Genomic DNA, 17,598 nt, shown 5'->3' with positions numbered 1-17,598 from the left:
TGGCGGACACATTATTAATTCTGGGACATAAATTTGTACTTGACTTTATTATTATTGAATAATAAATGGGCATCTTTTTATTCATATTGTTTATGTGTCTATGAATCGTCCAAAAAAATTAATAAGATGATACATATTCTCAAGAGTTGAGAATTTGAGCCATGTATCATTGGTGATTAATTTCTAAATGCTCCTGATCAATGGATCATCACGAGGACGGTGATCGATCCGATCAGTGCACAGATCGCTTTTCTTTTGGATGGACGAGACTCGAGTCCACAGTGTAGGGAACTAGGGATACTGAAGTGATAGTGCAGGTGCTTGTTAGAGAACAAGGGTACTGAGTGTGACCAAGACAAGAAGTCACTTGGATGTCTATCCACTCGTCAGTGACTTGCTTGATATTGCAGTGGTGTGACTGGTCCTTTGACCTGCGGTGCTTCGGCTATTCACAGTGAGGTTATTGTAGTTTGACTGCACATATACATGGTCTTTAGTCATATGGGTCCTTGTTGTGTAGATTGGCTGCGGTAGGTTCACTGTAGGAGTAGGGTATGCACTTACATGGAATCTATCGACCTTGATAGAAGAGGAGTGATCCTATGTGATTTATTAGACTGAGTTCTAAGACCTTGGCCAGGGCAGTATATACAGTGGAGAAAGAGTTTTCCACTCTCGAACTCAAGTCGAATAAATCTAGACATATGACAGATGACGGGGTTTGACGAGTTATCCATGACCTCCGGTCTGTAGGGATCCACGATAGGACTGTATCATACGATAACTGCACCTATAGATTCATCATTCTATTCTGCTGGGTAGCCACTACATACTGCTAGGTGTCACTGGTGGATGGTGAGACTCACAGGGATCATCTCGATGGTCGATAATCCCTGGTGAATTGAGTTGGAATTGTTTCAACCCATTGAAAGGAGTTTTCAATAATATTGTGATAGAGATTGCAATATATCTCACTACCAGTCAGAATAGAACCTATGGGGTCACACACATTAGAAGTATTGACCGATCCGATGGTTGAATTGTGATTGAGAATCACATATGATCAATTAGATTGATAAATTGAAAATCTCCTAAGAGTTAGTGGTTATAAGAAGGAATAATTGCAATCGGATTGCAATTGGATTTAATTAATTGGACTTGATCATGAGTCCTACTTGGAGTGGGATTCATGAAGTCCTAATTGGATTAGAATTTCAAATTAAATTAGAGTCCTACTTGGAATAGGATTTCTAAAGTCCTAATTATCTTGGGGCTGAAATTTGAACAAGTCCTAATTAGATTAGGATTTTCTCAAGTCCTAATTAATTTTAATTTTAATCTAATTAATTAAATAACTCCTAATTGGATTAGGATTGGAGAATTCAATAGAGTCATGGTTCAATTAAATCCTAATTAGATTAAGATAAGGAGGAAATTGAAATGGGTTCATATAAATCCTATTTTGAATAGGATTGGACTCATGAAATGAACCTAAATTAAATCACCCTTTAATTTGATTAAATGGCAGATTTAATTGGACTTAAGGGAGGGGCCCACGCCCCTCCCCTTGGGAAATTCGTGGAAGAAAAAGGAGGGGCGTAAGACCCTCCTTGCTGCCGAGTTCAATGGATAATAATGAGCTCCTTGAAAATAGGAGCTTATCCTTATCACATAATGAATTAAAAGGAGGGGTTTGGCCCCTCCTCTCATGCTTTTCTCTTGGGTGTTCACGACAGCAACCTCCCATCTTCTTCCTCCTTTCAGCCGCAAGAGAAAAGGAAGAAAAAGAAAGGGTGGCGTGGCCTTCTTCTTCCTCTTCCTTGGGTCCAGCGCAGGAGAAAAAAAAAGGCTGCAAAGAGCCTTGTTTCCTCTTCCTAGATCTTTCCTTCTTCCTCCTCTCAAGGCAATTAAAGGTTGGTTCAAAGGAGAGGACTTCAGCCATCAATAGCCTTCTCTGCAAGGGAGCTAGCACCCCGGGGAGATCCAAAGGCTTCGATCGACTCACTACTTCGTGTGGATACCTGTAGAGGCCGGACGTGTGTGCGGCTTCCACTGAAACTTCATCAAATACCACGTAAATCAGATTTGCGGAGACCATCTACCCGCACAAGATGAAGATCTGATCTTAATCATGATTTTAAAATGATTTAATAAGAATTTAATCCTGATCTATCTACAAAAGGTATTAAAATACGTTCATGCGATGAACGGGATATGCACATGTCATTCCGCTGCGCATCTGAAAAATTTTTGAATTTTCAGCGGCATGTGACAGACCCTAACAGATACCTCTTGTAGATATCCGAATCATCAACATAGTCAAGAGGTACATCAGCCCATTTCTCGAACCAAGCGGCATTGTAGTCTTGTATGTTCATCCTATAAAAAATGCGCTTCGAATTATAAGTACTCTCAGATCTCTCACTGAAGCTCTGGCTCTGCCGCTCGGCAGTCCACCTCTACATTCTTCTTGAAAACCCTTTCCTTTACTGCTCTGAAAGCGGTGAAGTACTTTTTCAACTGTCGAATCTCCTGTGGGTATTTCCGACACATAGATATATTGAAAAAACTACCACCTAAGTGCTGTTTCAACCTAGTTACTCCTCCTTCCTTGAACTCTATGTTGCACCAGTTGCACTTTCAATGGTACCGACCCAAGAGCATTTACTTATGATCCTAGCTAATGTCACACTCTGACTCCTTTTTCTTTGATGGTTCCGTTCCTGCAGGTTTATCAAGTACATAGTTTATCAATTATTTAAAAATAGCAAAATATCGTTATGACGAAGATAATTTTTTATCCAAAAAAATACATTTGATTTATGTAATACATAATACTAATTTTTCATATTATTTATTTACTTATAATAATTTTTAAATTTAAAAATATGTTTAAATATCATAAATTCAGAAAATTATGATTTCTGCCTCAAAAATTACTTCTGAATTATGTAATACGTACTACTAATTTTTCATAACTTTGATATTATTTATATATTTTTAATTAATTTTTAAATTTAAAATAATTTTTAAATATTAATATTTAAAAATTAATTTCAGTTCAGATCCATGTAGAGCTCAACAATAAATGCTACATATATTTTTTCAGGCCCTTGAGCATACATCAAAGGCTACTTATGTTTCAATTTTTTTCAAATTTAGGCCTAGGCCACTATGCACATAATTGCATCAAAACTTGAATGAATGAATATCAATTTTTTATGGAGAGTAGCTTGCATACCCCTAAATATGTTTCTGATTTTAAAATTTTTTATTTTTTATTTATTTTAAAAAATTATTTTTTAATACAAAAAGATATTTTTAATTTTTAAAAATTATATATAATCCAAAAATTAAAAATTTTGATGTCATCTTGTAGATCGTTAATATATCTACAATATATAATAAAATCAAGCCAAATCAAAAATTTTGGCATGATCTCTCCTTATTTTGCAACCCCCCAAAAAAGAAAGAATGAGATAGAGGAAATAGCATATCTTATTTAGGCTTGGATCTTCCGTTTGAACTGCTGAATCGGTGTGATTTTTAAATTGTTGGAAAGGAAGAGCGACAGAAACCTCTCCTCCGCTTTTAATAGGACCTTCCCAACAACAAATAATGCCTCTGACAAGTCAAAAAAGGAGGCCCAGTTCAAAACCACATCAACTCGGTGCGAACCGGGTTCCACCGAGTTTGAAAGGAACCGAGCAGCTCCGGCCGGTTCCAAGCCGGATCGCACTTGTTCCAGCCAGCTCGGACCCTTTTTGGCCGGTTTCGATCGGCTCAAGACTGGTTTCGGCCGGTTCGGTACCCGTTCTGGTCGATTCGAGGCCGGAACCGAAAAAAATAGCAAACCGACCCGGTTGCGCACCGAGTCAGCTCAGCACTGTCCGAATCGGGGGGTTCGGCCCAGTTCGGCAGACCATGCTTGTAACCAAATTTTACAGCAAGTCATTTTGCAACAAAAGGGTCAAATTTGCAAGTTGACTTGCGACAGATTATTCCGTAACTTGCCTAGTTGCACACTAAATAACCCCTTGATAAAATTCTTACTTCGTAGTCATAAAAATATAAGTATTCCTACCAAAGGATTGACACCCAATTTCTTATGCTTAAATAGAATCACATTATTCTAAAAAAATAAGTATTCCTACCAAAAGATTGACACCCAATTTCTCATACTTAAATAGAATCACATTATTCAAAAAGAAACTAAAAAGGTGAATATCTAGGATCAATAATGGACAGTGCCTCCTTCTGTATCTCAATTTTGCCCATCCTCGGTGCTTGAATGGTCACTCAAAGATCCACACTGCCAGACCATCCGCTGAACATCTCAAACACAATTTGACGCTTGATGGAGTTGGAAAAGGAGAAGAAAATTCCACCTTGCCTAGGTTGCCTTTGATGAAACATGCTTCCTTGTAAATGGAAACAAATAACTTCCAGAACACACAAGAATACTGAATCACTGATATTCAAGGCACGTGGTCACACTAATGCATATTTGTATGTGCATGAATGATAGCCATCGCAAGAAAATCTTCAAGGTCTCTATCTACATTAGTTCTTTATATGTAAAGAGCATAGAATATCTTATGTTAGTTTTTGTCCTTTTCATCATGAAAACCATGATAATGATTCATGGCATTAAATCTTATATTTTTCTTGTTATCTACCTTCCATGCTTCTAACAATATAAGATTTCTTCAGACCAAATTGTGGCTGAGGCACTCTAGATCTTTTTCCTAACAGCTTAAATGAAAAAATGTGGAGTGACTCCCTCAAAGCAAGCTGTTGTTTCAAAATCAAACTGTGTATGTCAAAATATGACCACATTAGGCATGGAGAGCATTGGGGTAGAAGTCAAAACGTTGATAAACTTCATAGTTCAGTGTTAAAAACTACAAACATATTATGACCAATGGTCATTGCATAAACAAGCATGTTTTGGGCCCTTCAACGTAAAGTTGTACAGCACTAAGATGTATCAAACTAAATTATACAGCACAGGATGAGAGCAAATACTAGAATTCGAGAGCAAGGATTTCTACAAGCTAATCACAGATGAAGAAACATTACAAAACAAAGAAAAAAGGATAGAAGGCAACAACCTCTAAAAAAGTAATATATAATGAACAACTTTAACAAGACCACTGACAGCATTTGCATGCTCTGACACTTCTCTTGGACTCAAGTTTCATATGCAAGAAGTAGAAACCAGTAAGATTAACAATCCACTTACAAAATAAGAGCAACATAAGTCATGTAGAGCCACAATAAATTTAATATTGCTTATGTGCAAGCAGAAATGCAAAATCTTTTTTTTTTTTTTGATAGTATTGTACCTCATGCCTACCAGCAGATGCCCTTTCTGTGATCTCATTAAGTCTGTTGTCACACCTGCTTTTGTAGAGAACCTTGATCACAAAAAGGAGAACAACACACAGTTATCAGATAAAACAGGCGTAGAACAAGAAGGCAACTAAATAAAATACCTATTTAACAACAACTGAACTTTTATTCACTTGACAATATTACCAAATTAATTTTTTTCAATCATTTCATGGTTATACCGGACCTTCTTCTAATTAAGGCATTTCAGTTCAAAGATTTACTAAGATCTAGGCATTAGAACTATTTTAACAATAGCTGACAATTTAGTAGAGGATCCACATTTTTGGCATCTAGCATTGTCTTGCATAAAGCATCTTCTATCACTTAGGCAATGAGCCTAGTTCTCAGGCTCAATTGAGCTTGGCTTGATTACATCACTACGAAGACCCCATTGCCTTAAATTCATAAAAAATATAAACATGCACATTCAGATATATACAACAACATATTGTCCATTCCTCCATGTTATTATCTATTCTAACGAGTCACTTTGTGAGCAGTATCTTTCCACTAAAATATACAACCTACCAAATGGTAATACAACACTCCGATTCCAACCTTAAGAATTTGTTTCTCTTGAAAGGTCCTTTCAGATACACAATCCACCCTCCGAAAACATTGACATAACACAAGGAACACTTTTGCAGAAGTTATCAAATTAAATTCACATTTGGAACTCATGCTATAGACAATATAACAGTCATACCATAACCCTTTTAGATGCTTATCAAATTTCCAGAAAACTACCGATCTATGTGAGTTATTTCAGAACCCAATCCAGGAAAAGTGCACCAGCTTAAATATTTTTGATTGCATACCTCATCTGATTCAGTTAATATATTAGATTGCAGAAATTTCCCTGAAAGTCCTTGTGCACTAAAGGTTGCTTCAGCCCCTCATCAAGTAATTTTTCACATTTTAGTTGTAAATTGGAATCATCTCAAATGACATAGAAGGCAAATATGTCTTAATTGCCTCTCCAGAAGTCAATCAGAAAGGAAATTATACACATACATGAAGTATATATGTACTTTACATTGAAAATGTCATCCAAGTGAAAGTCCTTGTGCACTAAAGGTTGCTTCAGCCCCTCATCAAGTAATTTTCCACATTTTATTGGTAAATTAGAATCATCTCAAATGACATAGAAGGCAAATATGTCTTAATTGCCTCTCCAGAAGTCAATCAGAAAGGAAATTATATACATACATGAAGTATGTATGTACTTTACATCGAAAATGTCGTCCAATTACTCAGACCCGAAGAATCACCATACTTAAAGCAAAAAAATGAAAGGAAACAGAAATATTGGCTGCTATTAAGTATTAAAACATAGTCATCACAATGAGGCTGTTTCAAAAGTTCAAGAGATGAAATTAGAAAGGAAAACAAGTTAGTTGTTTGGCGTCTGGATTCATTCATGTAGAACAGTACCATTGTTGGAAAAATAATACAAGTAATAAGCAGGTGACTCACGAGGTCTTGCATCTTGGTGCGGTAAAATTCAATCTTTTCTTTGGAATCAAGGATCTGCTTGTCCAATTCCTGAACCTTTCATAAACGAAAAGAATTAAAACATTCTATCCTCCAAGGACAATATATCAATAACTAAATGATGGTAGAAACTAGAAAAAGAAAAAAAGAACAACCAGTAGTGCAATATGTAACCATGTAGATTATTTCATAGCACCATATAAGAATTCACTCAGTTTATCAGAACTTGTGAAGCAGCCATAAGAGACAAGGTGTCAATTATGAAAATTAAAATACCATATCCAAACTTCTAAAAGCTCTAAGAGATGGATACATTAGAAGAAAAGGCAATAATGGAGATTGTTAAAAAAGGTGCATCTCAACAGTTTCTGGAATGATCAAATTAGCAAGTAGCAACCATCTGCCAACACACCAGGCATCCGTATGCAACAGCAATGCAATTTCCTGTGTGCATGCTTTAGAACGCTTGTGCATGAGTTATACATATCAAGCAATTATTTGTAAAATGAGATAAAGCCAAATGTGTGCAATGCATGCAGAAGATCAAAGGTAAATCTAGAAAATCCTTGTCTTTAAACCTACAAACTTCTTACCAAGAAAATGAAGATCCAGGCTACCCAAAAAATGCAGATTTCCTCCAAAAAAGGTATAGCTAGGAGAAGAAAGAGAGGCATCCATGAAAGTGATACATGTAAGAATTCATGAATGTAATATTTTCACCCTTCCAATGATATTTCAAAAGCAATAAACCCATGAAGAAATTTTTGCTTTGATACATTATGACTACAGAATTTCAATATAAGACTAAAAAGAAAAAGATCACTCAGATGATGAAACCTTGGTTTTGACAAGAAAACAGAAGACAAAATGATAGCAATGAATCATGTAATCTACATTAAAATTAAGTTTGTGAGAAAGGCATGGAAGATGACGAAACAAAGAGGAAATAAAAATATATTCTAATATTTTAAGAAATTCCTAAGAATGGTAAGTGAACAAGCTGCCATTAACAGCATAATTAGTTTTTTGCTGTCATCAGCCAACAAAGAAAACAATGCACCAGTAAGCTTCACATCTCAAGGATCACTGTTAACAAAACATGTTAAAACAAAGATTTAAGATCTTATATCATACTAGGGGTGGTTAATAAACAAGTTGACTATTACTTTTATTAGTGGCTAATAGACATCTAGGTTTTTAGCCATCATAACACAATTAAGTGATCAACATCCATTAGTCTTGTTATCTATACTATTTGAATGTCATGTAAACTAACTGTATTGACTTCAATGTTTATAGGTAAAGTTGCAGCTTATAGACATACAGAAATCAAGTTAAAATTGTAACTATCGCAATTATTGATGGCACTCATCATACTTAAACAAAAAAAAGACAACAAAAATACTTTCTTATCAGCATCTATCGCCTCCCGGTAACTTGAGTTCATTTTTTTCTGCTCATCCTTGCTGAGTTGGTTTGCCAGGTGATTATGCAATCCAGGTACTCTTGACTTCGGTTGCACTGACTGAACTGCACCATCAGGCTGCAGAGGGACAGATGTTTGCATTGGTGGCCTCATTCCAGTGGCAGGCATCACAGAACGAGATCCAAGGATCCCTTGCTGAGGTAATCCTGGTCCATAAATAAACAACAACACATGGGTGAAGATTAGTGATATAACAACAGAACTGCAAAAAAGTTGAAAACAGAGGAAGTTCAAAATTACTACATTCCCAGCTTCAAACTACATCTACAATAACAAAGATGGGTAAATACCAGGATTTGGCTGCCAAGCCGGACCACCGTATGAAGATGAAGGCTGACTTGTGGCACGTAACAATGTCTCGTCATACCTAAGGGTATCTGGAAGCACAGCTGGAAGAGGACGCCCTTCTCGGTACCGCTCCATCAGATAGAGAGCAACACAGAACTCTCTTAGAGAAAGCATGCTATCGTTATCTTGGTCAGATAAGTCCCACACCTGTTTTAGGACCTCTGAAAACTCAAGGGAACAAACTGCATTAGCATTATATCATAAAAAGACAGCAATGCCAAGTTATTAGCTCTCCCAGTTCATAATGACCTTTTTGAAAGTTAAGTAAATTACCCTTTTGATTAACTAACATGCATAATAAAACAAAATGCAAGATAGAGAAATCCTCTGCAAGTAAATAAATCGTTCTACATATACAGTTTTGAATCTTTATGCTTACAGAATTCAGCATGAAGAGCACAACTGCACGAGCAAAAATCCTAATTGCATATATAGATTAAAAAAAGGGCAGCCTAATGTATGAGGCTCCCACCACTACAGGGTCTACAAACAGTTACATGTATGCAGCCTTACCTAATATGTAGAGAGACTATTTCTATGTTTCGAACCTATGACACCTAGGTTACAATGGAACAACTTTACCGTTGCGCCAAGGCCCGCCCTCTAATTGCATATACAGATGATAACATCAAACAGATTTCAGTTCATCTTTAAGGTGCTGATAACATTTTGAAGTAAATCAATATTGACTCTTTGGAAAGATCGTAGCTCAAGGCAACATAAAGCAATGGAATAATGCCTACCTCTAGGAAGTCTCCAACTTAAGAACAGGTTACGTGCCTGTTCACCTGTGATCTTTCCATCTCTATCCTTGTCTACCTCTACAAACACAGCAGTATACTTCTGAATATCAGATTGAGTAATTCTTGGCCATTGAAGCTGCGATTGGTTGGAATCTGAACTTAGAGATCCAGCCGAAACATTAACTGCAGCCAATGCTGCAGACTTCTGCATTTTATCTAGCTGATCATGCTTAACTATTGACTGAGTCTGTTGAAGCTGACTACTACCAGAAGTAAGTGCCACAGTATGCTGCAAAGGATCAGGTTGACCTGGCCTAATTAAATTTTGAGACCTGACAGCCGGTGACATGATATTGGAGGAGTTGGCTGAACTGCTTGCAGAAGAAGTTGGTGCAGAAGCATCTGGCCTTGCTTGAGAAGTAGCAGAAAATGCATGCCCTCCAAAAGCTGAGTCAGATGTAAAGCCATTTCCAGATAAAACTGAAGCGTTTGACTCATTATTAGCAGCAGGTCGGTATGATGGTACAACTGGATCCAGAGGTTTCAGCTGAACTGAGGATGCTGGTGCGGATTGTGTTTGTGGTTTAGGAGGCAGTCCAGGAGACATGCCAGAAAATGCCAAGCCAAATCCATATGGGTTCTGCGAGGTGCCAATGCCCCTAACAGAAGCTTGAGAAGTTCCCCCAACTGCAGTTCCACCTGTCCTCCCACCAAGCCAATCAGTTGATAGATTCGGTGTACTTGAGCTTGGCATCCGTGGACCAGTAACATTGCTGCCTGCAGAAAGTACTTGATTGACACCCTGCATCTGAAGCGAAGGTGCAGCAAGTGTTGCTTGAGGTGGCCTCATGAAATTAGCATTCGAAGAGAACTGTTGATTCATGCCCACATTTGGAGTTGATTGTGACCCCCTAAATCCTAGATTTTGATATGCAATTGGCGCCACAACACCCATTTGAGTGGACGATGGCCGCATAGAATTTACTTGGGGCATAGGGGTAGGGACCGAATTCATTTGAGGTGAAGGAATTGACACAGGATTTATCTGTGGTGCTGGAATTTTAGCCGCAGCTGGACCATATAATGCAGATTTTACGATATCAGGTGTTAGTTCACGCCCACTTTGTGCCACAGTTACAAGTTTTAATGCATTATAGAATTCTTGGCGCCCAAGGAAGCCAGTTCGGCTCTGATCAGCATGCATCCATATCTGCACACAACCAGATTGCCATGATAACAGATACCAAGAGCAAAAAAACTTGTAACCGTAAAACTCTCCAGTAATGATCAGTCATCGATATGTGACACACACATAGAAAAGAGACTGCACTTTCAATAAATATAAGATTTGACAAACTTCTAAGCATTGATGTAAAACTGAAATGCATCTATACATTTAATGGTCAAACCCAGAAGCATGCTAAAAAAAACTCAACACCATCAAACATTCCCACAAAACTGTAACCATAAATTAAGAAAAAGAAACTAAGAGAAGTTATACAAAATCAAGATAGGAGAAAACAGCAATCGAATAACAGAAGAGGCATGAACAGGAAATATATGTTTTAGCATCCTGATCTTAATGATGTCAAAACCAACTCAATATCAGATCTACAAACATAGAAAACAAGCCCTTCCAATATACAAGAGTCTGCATATCGGCAATGAAATTGTTGACTGAATGTACACCAAACTTTCTGAAAGCCTCCCCCCCCCACCCCGGCACAGATACTGGGCAGTGTTGATAGCATAATGGAGTTCAAATGATAAAGTGCGTCATCATCATGAACAGCTGCTACTTAGTGCAGGCCACAGTGGTCAAAGCATGATATAGCAGCAAGAAGCCACCACAACATCCTTTGTCCCACTTCAATGGTAACAATGAACACCTATTTTTAGATTTTCTATGCCAAGAATATTCTGATTCCAGTCTAACATGAGAAGAACAAATACATTTTCACCAAAAAGATAAAGGATTGTGGGATCTGCTTGTAAGCACTGGCAAGAGCTACATGTAAAGTATATCAGCATCTCCAGAAAAGCTAATCTCTTGGAGGTTCATCAAAATGCATTTACTCCAATGAACTGGTGATGTCCAAACTTGAGATGTACTTCGCATTATACAAAAGCAACGAACCCAAATTGCACCTTTGATATGAGTCAGTTTAGCAGAAATTCACACTCGTTAGCAGCTAACAATTTAATTTTCATACAAGGTTCTGAATTTGCATCTAATGTGACAGAACACCAAGCTACAAGATTTAGCTTCCCACCGCCCCACCCTTTTCTCTCCCCTTCTCTCATGAAAATAAAGTCTCACAGACTGAAAATGCCAGTCACGAGAACTGTTTGCATGCCCATAAAAAATTAGAAAACAATGGACAAAACAAATCAATTAATTCTATGCCGATCCCCGGCCAAATCAAACCTCTATTTATCTACGGACCTAGCTAAAGCAGAATTCAAGCAAAATTTAGCTATCATAAGGAACCCAATTATTAACCAAACAACCAATATACGAGATAAAAGAAAAAAAAAAGGAAAAGGAAAGAAAAGAGGCACCTGAGCTAGGATGTTCTTGGGCAAATTGGATCCCTGGAGGAAAGCAACCGCCTCGGCCCCGCTAATCCTCCCATCGCGATCCAAATCCGCTCGCCCGAAGTACGCATCGAAGGTGTCCAAGTTGGAAGGCCGCACCGCCGCCATCCACGCCCCCCTCCCTCGCCGAAATTCTTAGATCACGGCGCAGGATCGGCCCCGGAGTGCCCTCGGAACGCCAACACGGAAACCGGCCGGATCCGGCGAGACCGCCCGGCCGATGGCGGTAGAGATCGAGGAAAGTGGGTTTAGAGGAGGCGGCGGCGGGTTCGTGTCTCCGCGGGATCGACAGACACGAAGGAGCGATGCGTCGTGGGTCGATCCAGGAGGAGAGGATGGTGAGAGGGAGGAACGAAAAAATTCATTTTTTCTTCTGTGATTGTAAGTTGATGACGCTGGTAAGAGGATGCAGTCATGTTCCCCTGGGTGGGGCCAAGGAGGAGACAGCGCTTTGGAAAGCAGCAGAAGGCGTACGCCTTTGGTGGGTCCCTGACGTCACTGCAAATTACAGCAACATGGAATACCGACCCGGAGAGATTTAGGCTCTGTTTGGAGGGCCATACGCAATAGAGCTGTTTTGAAAGTAGGATGCTTGAGTACGACTTTTATAAAAAAATATTTATTATTTAGTAATTATATTTTTAAAATGCTGTGGCATTTTAATATGAATTTAATAAATAAATTAAAAAAATATTTTTATATAATAAAAGTACTATAATAAACATTGTATAATATTATACAACAGAGTATAATAAAATATAATATATATTAATACATAATATACGATATAGTATAATATTACTGTAATATAAAATAATATTATTATAATATACTAATATGACATTGTATAGTATAGCATAATAGTAATATAATTATTAGAGTAAATTAATTTTTCATAATATAATATAATATTAAATTATTTAATATAACCTATTAATGTTTTATGATATAATATAATATATATTATATTTATAGTATAATACAATAATAAAGGTATAAAATATTATAATTATTAGTATAAATTAATTTTTCTTAATATAACATAATATAAAATTATTTAACATAACATATTAATGTATTATGATATAATATAATATTATATTATATTTATAGTATAATACAATAATAAATATATAAAATATTAGTGTAAATTATTTTTTTACCCTTCTAATGACTATTTATCTATTTAACTGATTATCTCTTTACTTAACTATTTGCAATGGTGACAAATTCACTGTACCTATCAATATCATAAAGATCAGATTATTTGCTACTCACTCATTATTTATTTATTTATTTATACGTTCATTCATATATATATATATATATATATATATATATTTATTTATGCATTTATTTATTTATTTATTTATTTATTATTTTATTCATTGAAATATATTTATTTATTATCTTATTTATTTATTCATTCATTCATTCATTTATATACATATTTATTTATACATTTATTTATTAATTTATTCTTTTCTTTTCTTTCTTTTCTTTTCTTTTTTTTTCTTCTCTTTTTTTTTCCTTTCCTTTTCTTCTTTTTTTTTCCTTTTCTTTTTCTTTTTCTTTTTTCTTCTCTTCTTCTCCTTCCTTCCTCTCCCCCCTTCTCCTTTCTTCTGCTCTCGCGCGGCCGGCGACGCCGGAAGGGGGCCAAGCCGTGGCGGCCGCGAGAGGGGGCCAAGTCGTGGCCGGTGCATGCGGCCGCAGGAAGCGGGAGGGCGCCCCTTTCTTCTTCCTCTTCTACGGCACCTCCCCACCGTGGGGGCGGAGACATCCGCGACGACCGATCTCCTTCTTCTTCGGCACCTCTCCATCCGTGACGGGGACATCTTGGCCGGCGGCGGCCACGGGAAGGGAGAGACCGACCCTTCTTCCTCTTCTTCGGCACCTCCCCACCATGGGGGCGGGGGCATGGGGGCGGCGGTGGGGCAGAGGGAGGGGGTTGGGAGAGGAACAGGCGGTGATATGAGCTTTTTGGGAGGAATTTTTTTTTAATGGGGTATTTTGGTTAAAAATAGAGCTTTCCGACAAAGCTCAAAACAACGTTTTCAGAAAGCTACAAAATGGAGCTTCTGCCAAAAAGCTATTTTTAGCTTTCTGAAAAAGTTGAAACAGCTTCTCGAAATTTTTACCAAACACTATTTTTTATCTAAAAATACTTTTGGAGGGCCAGAAAGTGCTTTTTAGTCTTCCAAAAGCTCCCCTAAACGGGGCCTTAGACTTAATAGCTCATTGTGTACCTGTGGTGGACAAAATGAGGATCAAAAATGGTTTTTTTTTTTACACCGGCAGCTTATACTAATCTCGCATGAACGCCGCCTACTGAGTCAAAGGACAAAATACTCCACAGCGGTAGAGAGACAGATACAAAACGGGTCCAGAAAATCTCTCCAGAATGATGAGCAGCAAAAGAGGTGACTCAGTCAGCAACTCTATTCACCTTTCGAAATACATATCCAGCCTAAAAGATGTCACAATTCTGCAGTAGCCGTCGAACGTCCTCTAGAAGCGGATAGTCAAAGACCCCTGGGCCCTTTTGTAGAATCCGTTCAACCACCTTCATTGAGTTCCTCTCCAAAATGATGCACTGGGCCTCCAAAACTCGCCTCGTATAGGAGACACCCTCTCAGGCAACTTGAGTTCCGCCCTCAGAACAGATTACTCTTGATTCCTAATTACAAAGGCAACACTCGTGCCTTCTTTACCAGTGGACAAACTACCATCAAAGTTCATCTTAAGGTGGCCGAGGGGTGGGGGCTCCTAGGATGTGAGGACATACCTAGACGTATAGCAGCAGAGAGAGAAACCCAAATGTCCCTAGCCAACCAAGATGAAACAGTCATAGTAGCCTCGGAGGCTTCATCACAATACTCAGGGGGCCTTCTGGTCTCGAAGACTTTGTTGTTCCTATCCAGCCAAATGTGATAAGCCAGATAGATATCAACAATGCCCCAGGCAGCGGAACTCGGAGCCTGAATGGCAGACCTCAAGTACCGGAGTAAATTCTCAGCAGACTTAGTGGACCTCGGTAGGAGAAAAGAAGCCCATCGCCAAATTTGAATGGCCTATGGACACTGTAATAGGACATGGCTGATCATCTCCTCTGCCTTCGGGCAGTTCAAGCATAATAGAGAGATCCCCACCCCCCCCCCCCACCCCTCCTTGTTACTACACTCCTAGTCAGAATGCATTCTTCGGCCACCTTTTAGATAAATAGAGCAATCCGCCCGGCGGTGGATCCGCATTCTCCAAATCCAGCTGCCGTCCAGTCGCGTCGAGCTCTCTCTACCCATTGCGACTAGCACATCAGCTGATCAGACCCTAGCCCTCCCAGTGGCCGACCACACCAGTCTATTCGTCGTGGGCTCGTAGGATAGTGGGCTGGCAAGGATCCTCTCAGCTAGTTGGGACCCGAAAGCTCCTCTAATTAGCCCCTCATCCCACTTGCCCTCGCTAGAGATAACGAGGTCGCTGACCGAGGGCCAGCCTCGCCAAATCAACCATTGTCGACAACCGACTCAGTGGATGCTCGACCACCCACCTATCCTCCAGAACATCAATTGACAGACCGTCCCCAGCAGCCTGCATGATCTGCGCCAAAACCACTGGAGCATATGAACAGATCTCTTCCATATGAAAGAACACCGCCGCTTGGGTTAGAAGTCCACCAGCACTGTGTACGCTTTGTAGGCTTCTCTTTGCTACATTGAATTATCAAAAAAAAATTTGGATGGAAAACTATTTTGTAAGCATGGAAAAATTATTATACATCAACTATAAATTAAATCTAATATATATATATATATATTATTTTTTTTTCTATCCACTCTATTGCTTAATTATAGTGCTTCTCATCGCCCAAATACATCAACAATTATGATATGCTAATCTAATGCTATATTAAAGGAAGCATTGAGGAGAGCTTTATATTTGTCAGATTCGGTCTTTGGATTTTAGTATGTATATAAATTTTCATTACAAACTAATTATAATGAAGGATAAATTTGTAAACTAAAATGTAAAGTGTATGCCTACTTCTTCCCACACTCTCTTTTGTATTCTTTTAATCATCATACTAAATCCTTTTCTACCATAGATAAAAAAAAGAAAACAACTCTTGCATCATTCCCTTATCTACTTAGAACATTATCACATCTACTAACGTGTCTCCCTCTTTGAACATTTTATAACATCCTAATTTACTGTATAAATCCATCATTTGGGTTGGAGAGATGATAATTTATATAGTTAAGAAATAGAAAAATAAAAAGTAAAATATATTATTTTAATGTTCAATTTTATGTCACTTTTTATTATCGAACCTCCATTCTTTGTCATAATTGTACCATCCGAATCAAAGTTCGCCAATTTTTTTTTTGATCACGGGAGTTTTCTACAACTAAAATCCTGTTTGGGTATCCTAGAAAAAATACTAGAGAATAAAAATACTTTAATAATCTAGTTATATAGAGAAACGTGCTATAGCTTTCTAAAATTTTAGATATTTGGATGGTCATAGAAATTTTTGAAAATGTCTGCTTTGTCGGAAGTAGTTATTATAGATAAATTCACTTTAGCTTTTAAATAGAATCATTACTATCTAGCTATTGTAAATCATAGTTTTTCAACGCTTAAAATCCATATTCTACTAACTATTATAGCTGGTCACTATAATTAGCCAATATAACCATTCATTTCAACTAGCTATTGTAACTAGGCAATTCAACTAACTTTTTATATATGGTCATATCAACTAGCCATCACAATCGGTCATTTCAACTAGCCATTATAACTAATCATTTCAGCTAGTATTGTAAACCAGATATTTAACCTATATATCCCTTCCCTCCTTTTGCAAACACCATACTTTTTGCCCTAATACCCTTTATCACCTATTGCCTACCGTTAGAATTTCTTATAGTTAATATAGACCTGAATTATTAGTAAAGGATCAATAATGAAAATGATGAAATGATGCAGATAATTTTTTCTAGTTTATATGAAGGCTCAATGAAAATTGATCCTGTCACATGTTGATCTTGTCTGTAGCTGCATATGTCACAAGTTTCACTATAGGAAAGGACTTTTGCATGGAAACTGGTATTTTTCGAGAACTCATGCAATGTTAAGAGACAAATAACTTCTTTGCAATAGCAAACATGTCATTTGTAAGAAGCAAGTAGGAATATCTATGAACCTCTTATCAAGAAATATAAGGAACCATATTGTACAGGAGCAAATCTAGCATATTAGTGAAATCGTAATTCAATACTTTGATCAAGTTTTGGATACTATTATGCAGCTTATCAGATATTATATATGCCTTCTGTCGACCATCACCTGCCACAAGTTAAAAGCAACCGCAAAATTTTTCCTTATTTTGAACTATATATTTACTATGGAAGTAAAATTAGTATTTCATGAGAATTTGATAGCCTTTTTTTTTCTATTGCAAAATTATATTGGTGCTATTGATGACACCCATGTCCCCATATCAATTTCAATAAACAAGCAAGAACCATATCA

At 37.6% G+C, this 17,598-nt stretch overlaps 1 protein-coding gene across 2 annotated transcripts in view; it reads right to left on the bottom strand.

Annotated features, from left to right (window-relative positions):
* Positions 1-12,490, bottom strand: part of LOC103723600 (uncharacterized) — a 40,023-nt gene extending 27,533 nt beyond the window's left edge. Inside the window, exons 1-6 of one of the 2 annotated variants that reach the window (XM_008814556.6) lie at positions 12,031-12,490; positions 9,469-10,678; positions 8,668-8,886; positions 8,297-8,523; positions 6,874-6,948; positions 5,349-5,420 (exon numbers count right to left, since the gene is read on the bottom strand). In XM_008814556.6, coding sequence (XP_008812778.4) covers positions 5,349-5,420; positions 6,874-6,948; positions 8,297-8,523; positions 8,668-8,886; positions 9,469-10,678; positions 12,031-12,174 — 1,947 coding nt within the window. In that variant the 5' untranslated portion in view covers positions 12,175-12,490. The remainder of the gene's footprint in view (positions 1-5,348; positions 5,421-6,873; positions 6,949-8,296; positions 8,524-8,667; positions 8,887-9,468; positions 10,679-12,030) is intronic. The other variant, XM_008814558.6, reaches the window with a different exon arrangement.
* Positions 12,491-17,598: the final 5,108 nt, after the last annotated feature.

This window comes from Phoenix dactylifera, chromosome 6, assembly GCF_051530095.1.
Source record: "Phoenix dactylifera cultivar Ajwa chromosome 6, Ajwa_hap1_PhDact_Kaust_v1.1, whole genome shotgun sequence".
NCBI lineage: Eukaryota > Viridiplantae > Streptophyta > Magnoliopsida > Arecales > Arecaceae > Phoenix > Phoenix dactylifera.
Note: the sequence above shows the minus strand (reverse complement) of the source record. Positions and strands in the feature narration are given on the sequence as shown.